General features: G+C 39.1%; 1 protein-coding gene across 2 annotated transcripts in view; it reads right to left on the bottom strand.

Annotated features, from left to right (window-relative positions):
- POLR2B (RNA polymerase II subunit B) overlaps positions 1–10,620 on the bottom strand; it is a 42,003-nt gene that overhangs the window by 29,347 nt on the left and 2,036 nt on the right. For both annotated transcript variants that reach the window (XM_040482761.1, XM_040482751.1), the window contains exons 3-4: positions 5,234–5,306; positions 3,011–3,161 (exon numbers count right to left, since the gene is read on the bottom strand). In XM_040482761.1, the coding sequence (XP_040338695.1) occupies positions 3,011–3,161; positions 5,234–5,306 (224 nt within the window). The remainder of the gene's footprint in view (positions 1–3,010; positions 3,162–5,233; positions 5,307–10,620) is intronic.

Below are 10,620 nucleotides of genomic sequence, written 5' to 3' on the forward strand. Positions count from 1 at the left end.
TACATCAAACAGTTGAAGGATTTGTGTTAATGATCTATGTAGTTTCATGTGCACTCTCCTTGGTTAAGGTCAGAAGTACAAAGTTACCAAAAAACAAAAAACAAAAAGATATTCAGACAATTAGGACCATGCTAATCTAATCAACAGAACACACACACACACACACACACACACACACACACACACACACGCCTAACTTCAATTAAATATACAAAAAATTCTAATTATTCTTTATTTATTTTGAGAGAGCATGAGCAGGGGAGAGGCAGAGAAACAGGGAGAGAGAGAATCCCAAGCAGGCTCCGCAATGTTGGAGCAGAGCCCAAGGCAGAGCTCAAACCCACAAACCGTGAGCTCATGACCTGAGAAAAAATCAAGAGTTGGATGCTTAACCGACTGAGCCATCCAGGTGTCCCCCTACTTACTCTATAAAAAGGACTGACAACTTCCAGGCACCTCGGTGGCTTAGTTGGTTAAGGGTCTGACTTCAGCTCAAGTCATGATTTCATGGTTCATGAGTTCGAGCCCTACATCAGGCTCTACGCTGACAGTGTGCAGCCTGCTTCACATTCTCTCTTCCTCTCTCTCTGCCCCTCCCCTGCTCACACACACTCTCTCTCTCTCAAAAATAAATAAGCAAATATTTTTTTTAAAAAAGCAGGGGGGGGACTGAGAACTTCCAACCCTGTGGAAAAAAAAAAAACTTTCCAATTAATATCTATTTGCTCCCCCAATAGAACAAGATCCATAAGAACTTTCCAGAGATACACCAATAGTGTGGATTTCTCTCCAAACCAAATCTCAGAAAGGTAGACAGTGGGACTAAGCAGACCATTAATGGTAAATTATTAACACCCAAGATTCCCAAACTGGAGTAAAGGGCAAAGAGAACTGGTGGTGATCATGAACCAGAGAGAACCCTCCCCTCTGCTCCTTATTTCTACCATTATCCTAATCTAAAACATTATTATCTTAAACCTACGCTATTCAAAGATTTCTACCTGTCTTCAGCCTCTTCCCACTACCACTAAACACCATTTCCAAAGTAACCCTTCTAAAATAATGCTTTATGCAAATACTGTGACAATCTTTCAATAATTTCCAATGACATCCAAAGCCTGACAATCTCGTTCTATTTTATCTTCTACTAACACCTATCAAAAACAGATCAAGCCACTAAAACAAAATAGATCAAGCCAAGAATCATATACTGACTGCTGTGGTCATTCTATCCCAAAGCCAAATAACACCAAGTTTATTTTCTTGCTGAAGCCCCTAAGTATCTTTTTTCTCTGCTAAGACAAGTCCTACCCTGCAGTCACAGTCAGCTTAATTTCAGCTCAATTTCAACTTAATTTCCACTGAGTTCTGATACCCTTCAGAAATCTCCTCCTCCAGGGGTACCTAGGTGATGCAGTTGGTTAAACAGCTAACTTCAGCTCAGGTTATGATCTCACCATCTGTGAGTTCGAGCCCCACATTGGGCTCTGTGCTGACAGCTCAGAGCCTGGAGCCTACTTCAGATTCTGTGTCTCCCTCTCTCTCTGCTTCTCCCCTGCTTGTGCTCTATCTCTCTCTGTCTCTCAAAAATAAATAAATGTTAAAAAAAAAAAAAAGAAATCTCTTCCTCCAATAGACCTCAATGGTACTGGCACTCTGAATCTGTTATGTTTATTGTTATCTCTCGTTTTGCAAATGCCAAGAAGAGAAAACGCCGTAAGTATTAAAAAAAAAAAAAAAAAGTACCCATTTTTCCAGTACAGTGCCAAAAGAGTCAATTATTTTTGTTCTTAACAGCAAGTCTATGCAGTGTCTCCAGTTAGAATGAGAAGAACAGATCAACCCTCAGAAGCTTAACTACAGAGGGGTTCCTGGGTGGCTCAGTCAGTTGAACGTGTGACTTCAACACAGGTCATGATCTCACAGTCCATGAGTTCAAGCCCTGCATCAGGCTCTGTTCAGACAGCTCAGAGACTGAATCCTGCTTCAGATCCTGTGTCTCCCTCTCTCTCTGCCCCTCTCCTGCTAGTGCTTTGTCTCACTCTCTCAAAAATAAAATAAAAAACATAAAAAAAAAAAGAAGCTTAGTTAGCTACAGAAAAGAAAGACTGAACTGGTTAGACATAAAAGAAGGACTGAACTGGGGCTCTCCCTCACTTTGTTTTTCAGTTTCCCCATTGCTCTCAAAGCCCACAATGCTATCTCTCTTCTCAAAAACTAGGGACAGCCATTATTTTGGACTACATACTTCTTCACAATCACTCATGTAAAACCAGATTATAAAATCAGACTCTTCCTATGATTTTAACAATGCTAAAAACACATATGTGTAAACAAAGACTCTAGGAAACTTAGAAAAACTAAAACAGCTGGTATGTTTGGGTCATTTCCCTTTATAATCTCTTATATAATTATAATAATGTGTTTCTTACAAAAAAAATAAAGAGGGGTGCCAGGTGGCACAGCTGATTAAGCATCTGCCTCTTGATTTTGGCTCAGGTCATGATCTCATGGTTCCTGAAATCGAGAACTGAGTCAGGCTCAGCGCTGACAGCCGGGAGCATGCTTGGAATTCTCTCTACCCCTCTCTCTCTCTGCCCCTCCCCCACTCGTGTGCTCTCACACTCTCTCAAAATAAATACACTTTAAAAAATAATAATAAAAAGGGGAAAGTCCTTCAAATACATTTTATGATTCCTTACTGTAAAAGAAAAAAGGGGGGCTTAACTATTTGTGGCTTGTTTCTCTTGGTAATTCATTATATTTCTAAGTTCCCTCTCCCCAGTTATTAAATCTCTACTATCTGAATAAAGATTAGTTTTGGACTACTTGCAAAATGCATCTCTCCATTAGGAAGAATAAATCAAGAGCTTCTTAAAAATGCTGTAAGCACCCTGCTAAAAACACCTACAATTTTTTTTAAACCTTTAGGCCAGCTGACAGAAGGACTGAAATTTCAAATCAATACTTTTCTTTTACATATGTTACTTTATTAGAATAACCATCTTACCGGTTCTTCAACTTCTCCACTAGCATGCTGAGCTTCAGCTTGTAGGTCTATAGGTGGGGCATCTTCCACAATTCTTTGAACAGACATCTGAATAAACTCATCAAAAGAATCCAGCTGCTGTCTGACCAAGCCTTTCTCATCAAAATAGGAACTGGGAAAATATTTGGGTTTAAAACCAGTTATAACTCAGTGACGTTTTCTAGCATACTTCCTCATTTTCATTATAATTAAATCCAACAAATAATCATTAAATACCAACCACCTTATGTCCATCATTATACCAGATACTATGAGGTATCCAAAAAAGGGATGAGACTAGGAACACTTTCTTTGTAGAACTTATTAAGTTTAGGAAAATAAGACTTATGGGTAAAATAATTAAACCATGATATAAGAACTATAAGGAGACCCTAATTATAAATGTCTTTAAAGGGCACCTGGGTGACTTAATATTAAGTGTCTGACCCTTGATTTCAGCCCAGGTCATGATCTCACAGTTGTGAGATCAAGCCCTATGTCCAGCTCCACACTGGACATGCAGCCTGCTTAAGATTCTCTCCCTCTCCCTGTGCACACTCACAGAGTATCTACCTAGTTATTTTTTCTTAGCAAGATGCCTCTTGGTGTTTTAATACTCAAATATCACAGAAGATACCAATATCTCAGTACAAAGTTTTTATAGCCATGTTTAATTGTAAAAATATATACTTATATCCCCAAATCTCAATACATTTTTAACAAAACAAGGTTCAGGGCACCTGGGTGGTTCAGTTGGTTAAGCATCTGACTGTGGCTCAGGTCATGATCTCACAGTTCATGAGTTCAAGCCCCACATCAGACTCTATGCTGACAGCTCAGAGCCTGGAGCCTGCTTCAGATTCTGTGCCTCCCTCTCTCTCTGCCCCTCCTCCACTCACATCCTGACTCTGTCTCTCTCTCTCTCAAAAATAAATATTAAAATAAAAAAAAAAGTTACTTTTCTTGGGGTGCCTGGGTGGCTCGGTTGGTTAAGCATCTGACTTCAGCTCAGGTCATGTTGTGAGTTGGAGCCCTGCATCAGGCTTTCTGCTATCAGCAAAGAGGCTACTTCAGATCCTCTGATTCATTCTCTCTCTCCGGTCTCTCTCTCTCTCCAAAATAAATAAACACTAGGGGCATCTGGGTAGCTCAGTCTGTTAAATGTCTGACTCTTGGTTTTGGCTCAGGTCATGATCTCATGGTTCATAGTTCAAAGCCCTATATTGGCTCTGCACTGGCAGTGCAGAGCCTGCTTGGGATTCTCTCCCTCTCTTTCTGCCTCTCGCTCACTCTCTTTCAAAATAAATAAACTTCAATAAATAAACAAAAGAATAAACATTAAAAAATGAAAAGTTACTTTTCTTACCTATTGTTAAGGCTTCCGAGTTTTATTACATCTTAATTGCATTTAGAATTCGATGGAAATTTGGGTTAAAATACAACCTAACATAACTCTTAAAATAATAAGACAACTAAGGAATCAAATTAACACCAGAAATGGAAAAAATAGGCATCTCATGCCTCCTGATGGACTGCAAAGAGAACATCACTGCTGCCAAATGTCATCATCTGAATCTAATTATAAGGAAACATCAGACAAACCCAAACTGAGGGGCATTCTAAAAAGTAACTGGCATTCCAAAATGCCAAAGTTAAAAAAAAAAAAGAGAGAGAGAAAGGCTTATGGACAGTTCTAAATTATAAGAGACAAAAAAACAAGTCATGAAAGCTAAACATAATATGTAATCCTAGGTTGGATCCAGGATCAGAAGAAAATTTATTTTGCTATAAACAACATTAGTGAGACAACCAGCAAAATTTGGATAAGATTTGTAGATTAAATTATTGTATCAGTATCAATTTCCTGATTTTGAGAACTTATAAGTATGTAAAAGAATATGTTTAGGTCTGCAACAGACTCTCAAATGTCGCAGGGAAAAAATATGTAGAGAGAGGGAAAAAAACACAAAGCAACTGTATAAAGTTAACATCTAGGGAATCTAAGCGAAATGTATACGTAAATTCTTCATGTAACTTTCTAAGTCTTAAAATACTTTAAAGGTTCAAGTTAAATACATAAATAGAGAAACCAGCTCTCATGGAGCATATACATATAAAACATCTAATTTTCAAGAACAGAATAAGCAGGAAATCCTTTTATAGTTTATTGTGCCTCTTAAGGCTTAGTTTAGTCTAAAAAGTTACCTGATTACAATCCAGCATGCTTCTTGCCACAAGTCTGGGGTGATTTCATCATCATCCTCATCATATTGCATATCTGCAAAAACCAAAAATATTGTATTCATGTGCATATCTCACTCCTATGGTTTGAAGTAGCAGAAACACATTTACTCTCTGCTAAATAAAAAACAATCCTTTTACCCTTCTTCAAAAATCTCAATTAATCGAGTTATTACTAACGTATAATATACATAGGTATACATCTACGTATACAAAGGTCTATGTCACATAGGTATTCTCCCAATATACAGAGGCTACAATTACAAAGGTTCAGTGTAAGTTGTGTGAATTTGTTTAATATTCCATCTTCTCCAGAAAGTCCATGTAATTCTCATGAATAGCTAACTGTAATAATAACTAGGAGCAAGCATGTAGTCCTCTAGTCAATAAGCTCCTCAGAGGGGCACCTGGGTGACCCAGTCGGTTAAGGCGTCTGACTCTTGATTTCCACTCAGGGCATGATCTCGTGGTCATGAGATCATTCCGCAAGTTGGGCTCAGTGCTAACAGCACAGAGCCTGCTTGGGATTCTCCTTCCCTCTCTCTCTGCCCACCCCCCACCCCTGCTCACATGCACTTGGGTACTCTCTCAAAATAAATAAACATTAAAAAAAAAATAAGCTCCTCAGAGACTGGAGGGACAGATTAGGGTAGGGGAGTAAAGCCAGAGAAGTGTTCCAATAGCTGGGCAATACCTTAAGGTACAATGGTCTATTACAACAGCATTTCATACATGTAAAGGTGTGACAGACTGTATTTTCTGAAGATGGCCACAACTGTATCTTCCATTTCACATGCTCTTTTATAATGTCACCTTGATATGCCTATCATCAAGATACAGGGTCTATGTTTCCTCCCCTTAAATCTGAGGGGTTTTTGACAGTGCCAAAACTAAGATAATGCAACTAAAACCACACTACATGACTTTAAAAGCTATGTAAGAAAAGGCAACACAGCTCTACCCTGTTTGCTGAAACACATGCTTCTGGAGCTTTGAGTGTCCGTTAATTAAGCTCTACTACTCTAAGGCTTGTTTCATGTGAGGAAGCCCAAACCATACGGAGAGAACACTTATAGATGGTTCGGTCAGCAATCCTGGTCCTTGAGTCCTTCTAGAAACGTGAATAAACACTCTAGATCATACAGCCCACAAATGTCAACACTCAGCCTTTAAGTCTTTGCACTGAACCACTGACATCATGGAGCAAACATGTCATTCCTACTATGCTCTGTCCAAATTTCTGACCCACTGAATCCATGAACACACTAAATTAGTTTTCAAGCAGCCAAACTTTAGGTTATGCAGCAATAGTAATATGAACAATAGGACATTTGAAAAATCAGAGTGCACTGGTCCTCTGATATTAGGCTCATCTTCTTATGTAAGAAGGTAAATGGGGGTGCCTGGATGGCTCAGTCAGTTGAGCGTCCAACTTCAGCTCAGGTCATGATCCTGCAGTTTGAGTTCGAGGCCTGTGTCAGGTTCTGTGCTGACAGCTCAGAGCCTGGAGCCTGCTTTGGATGGATTCTGTGTGTGTCTTTCTCTCTGCCCCTCCCCAACTCACACTCTGTCTCTCTCTCCTTCAAAAACAAATAAAACATTAAAAAAAAATTTTTTTAATTAGTATGAGAGGGACACCTGGGTGGCTCAGTCTGGTTAAGTGTGACTCTTGATTTCAGTTCAGGTCATGATCTCATGGTACTCAGATCAAGCCCCCCCACCCCCCCCATCCTCACTGGGCATAGAGCCTGCTTAGGCTCTTTCTCTCTCACTCTCCCTCCCTCTGCCCCTCCACCACCCACTCTCAAAAAAAAAAAAAAAAAGTGCTGTATTTTTATATTCTGACTTTTATGCAGTCTGCAAAACTTAAGAATTTTCTATTTTAAAATTAACACACATGGGGCACCTGGATGGCTCAGTTGGTTCAGTGTCTGATTTCAGCTCAGGTCATGATCTCACAGTCCATGAGTTCAAGCCCTGCATCAGGCTCTGTGCTGACAGCTCAGAGCCTGGAGCCTGCTTTGGATTCTGTGTATCCTTCTCTCTCTGCCCCTCCCCTGCTCATGCTCTCTGTCTCAAAAATAAATACATTAAAAAAATTTTTAATTAAAAAATAAAATAAAATTAACACATATATTCAAAATAAATTATGTAATGAATGCTTCTTCAATGGACTGGACTGACCCCTATACATGGTGGGAGGGGTAAGACAAAGGTATCTAAAATAGTTCAGAGATACCCAGCTTTGATGAAAGATTAGAGGCTAACATCACAGCCACAGAGAAGCAAATAAAAAGGTGGGAAAGGGGGAGAAATAAGGAGGTCAGCTTTAGGTATACTTGTAGATCATTTATCCCTTTAAATACTTGTAGCAAACAACTGGATATAAATATAAAGCTCAAGTAAGAGTTCTAAATTACAAACAGGTGATCATTATTAAGTGATAATAATTAATAAGGTGATAATTGTATTAATATTACAAATAGGGGGCGCCTGGGTGGCGCAGTCGGTTAAGCATCCGACTTCAGCCAGGTCACAATCTCGCGGTCCGTGAGTTCGAGCCCCGCGTCGGGCTCTGGGCTGATGGCTCAGAGCCTGGAGCCTGTTTCCGATTCTGTGTCTCCCTCTCTCTCTGCCCCTCGCCCGTTCATGCTCTGTCTCTCTCTGTCCCAAAAATAAATAAACGTTGGGAAAAAAAAATTAAAAAAAAAAAATATTACAAATAGGTGATAATTATTCCGGTAGAATATGGAAAGCTTATGTAGAGAAGACTGAAGGGGGGAAATTAAGGAATACCCCTATTAGAGTCATGTGAAAAGAAATGAATCCATGAATGACACTCATTTACTCATTCACCTGCTCATCAAATATTTACTGAATGTATTTACTGTATCCCAGAGATATAGTAAATCTTCAGCTGTATCCTCAGATTATCACCTACTGTGGGGGATACAAACAAGATGAACTCAATTAACAGGAAGAACAAAGTGATATGGACAGTCCTAACCAAGACCTAAGGAGGTTAGGGTAGACTTCCCAAAACTGAGCTGAGCAGCAATCTCACATAAGAACAGGAGTAAACCAGGCAAAAGCAAAGGGGTGAGACAGGAGGGGTAGAGATAGTAATATTTCAAACAGAAAAAAATTTTCATGAAAGACTCCAAAATGAAAGATATTCAAGGAATGAAAGAAGGCCAATGTAGCTGAAGGATGGAGTGTGAAGTTGGAGTGGTAAAAGAGACTGTTTTTTACCAATAGAACCATTCTAAGATTTTAACAAAGGTGTGGCTAGATCAGATTTCATTTCTGAAAGATCACTATGGCCACAGTATGGAGAGTGAATTGGAAAGGCAAGAAAACTGGGGCACCAAAACCATTTGAGAATCTGGAGAAGTAATCTAGGCAAGAGATGGTGGTGGCCTGAACTAGAAATTGTGGCAGAGTGAACAGAGAAATGGCCAGATTTGACATATTTAAGAGGCAGAACTCTCAGGGCTTGGTGGCTCATTAGATAATAGGGACAGAAGAGAGGAATCCAGAATGATGCCCAGGCTTCTGGCTTCAACAACAGAAGAGGGTAATACCACTCATGGAGATGGAGAACACAGGACAAAGCAGATTAGGAAGACAGATAAAGAAAATAGATGTTTGGGCAGTGACAAATTTGAGGAGCCTGGGGCACATCCAAGTGAATTTGTCCACTGGCATTAGATATCCAAAACATATGGACTGGAAATATAAATTCAAAGTCATCCACAAATAAATGGTAACTGAAGCCATGGAAAATAGATGAAATCCTCCAGAGAGAATATGAATAGTATAAGAGAATGAGAAGGAAAGTCAGATAGGTAGGAAGAATTGAGAGTTATGTGGCAGAAGGAAGGAGTGAGTTTCCAGGAGGATGTCAACAATGTTAAATACCACAACAGAGTTTAAGGTTTAAAATGTTTTTATTTGTATTTTTTTTAATGTTTATTTATTTTTGAGACAGAGAGAGACGGGGCAGAGAGAGAGGGAGACACAGAATCTGAAATGGGCTCCAGGCTCTGAGCTGTCAGCACAGAGCCCGACGCGGGGCTCGAACTCACCAACTGCGAGATCATGACCTGAGCCGAAGTCGGACGCTTAACCGACTGAGCCACCCAGGCGCCCCCTTTATTTTTATTTTTGAGAAAGACAGAAATCCTAGGCAGGCTTCACGCTCAGCATAGAGCCCGATGCAAGGCTCAATTCCACAACCCTGGGATCATGACCTGAGCCAAAATCAAGAGTTGGACACTCCACCAACTGAACCACCCAGGCACCCTGGGTTTGGATAATGTTTAAAAAAAAAATCCCTCTGATTTATCACTTGAGAAGTCACTGACATTCTAAGAGTTGTTTTAATGTAGTGGCTTGAGCACAATTAGATTATAACAGGTTGAGAATTTAAAAAATGGGAATTGGAAACTTTTTTTTTTTTTTAAGAAGACTAGCTGTGAAAGAAAGGAGAAAGGTAAAATATTAGAAGAAAAGTAAACAAAGAGTTTAAGGACAAACAGAAAAACAAACGTTTTCTTGAGATCAAGAGATCTAGTATTTCATATAGAAAAAGAAGCCAGGTGAAAAGGAGTGTCTAAAAACTGATGAAGGCATTATCTAATAAAGATATCAAAGGGCACAAGCAGATATGGGATGTAGACTCAATGCTGGAGCAGAATTGATAAATGAAATACCTTTAACTCTCTTTCCACAAGATTATTATACATTGCTAATGAGAATATAAACTAGTACAATCACTATAGTGGTTACTTGGCACCAGCTAACAAAATGTTAAAATGTGTATTATTCAAGCTGACAATTCTGTACCTAGGAATTTCTCCAAACGACATACTTGCACCGGACAAAATGACGAGTGCAAGATAATTCACAACAGCACTACTTGAACCAGAAAAAGACCGGATATGACCCAAATACCCATCAATAAAACACTACTTACAGTATACCCAGACAAACCAGGAAGGTGTGAAAAAATCTGAGGGTGCTCATGAGAATATCCCATATATACAAAACATATATATAAAACATATGTATTTATTGAGCTATATATATCTCAAAAAATGCAGAAAAGTATGAGTGTTACCTTTTGTTTGTAAAAGGGTAGACAACAGAATCCCATTTATATTTGCTTTAGTATGCATAAAGCTCTCTGAAGAGAGAATCTAAGAACAGAGATTACCTACTGTGGAAGGGACTCACATTAGATCGTGGACAAGAGATAAGACCTTACCCTTTAATATTTTTATATGTTCTACCTTGTGAGTGATGAGAATACATTATGCACTCAAAATGTCAAACTAAAAAAACTTCAA

Source organism: Herpailurus yagouaroundi, unplaced genomic scaffold (assembly GCF_014898765.1).
Source record: "Herpailurus yagouaroundi ecotype Mexico unplaced genomic scaffold, PumYag 28, whole genome shotgun sequence".
Lineage (NCBI taxonomy): Eukaryota > Metazoa > Chordata > Mammalia > Carnivora > Felidae > Herpailurus > Herpailurus yagouaroundi.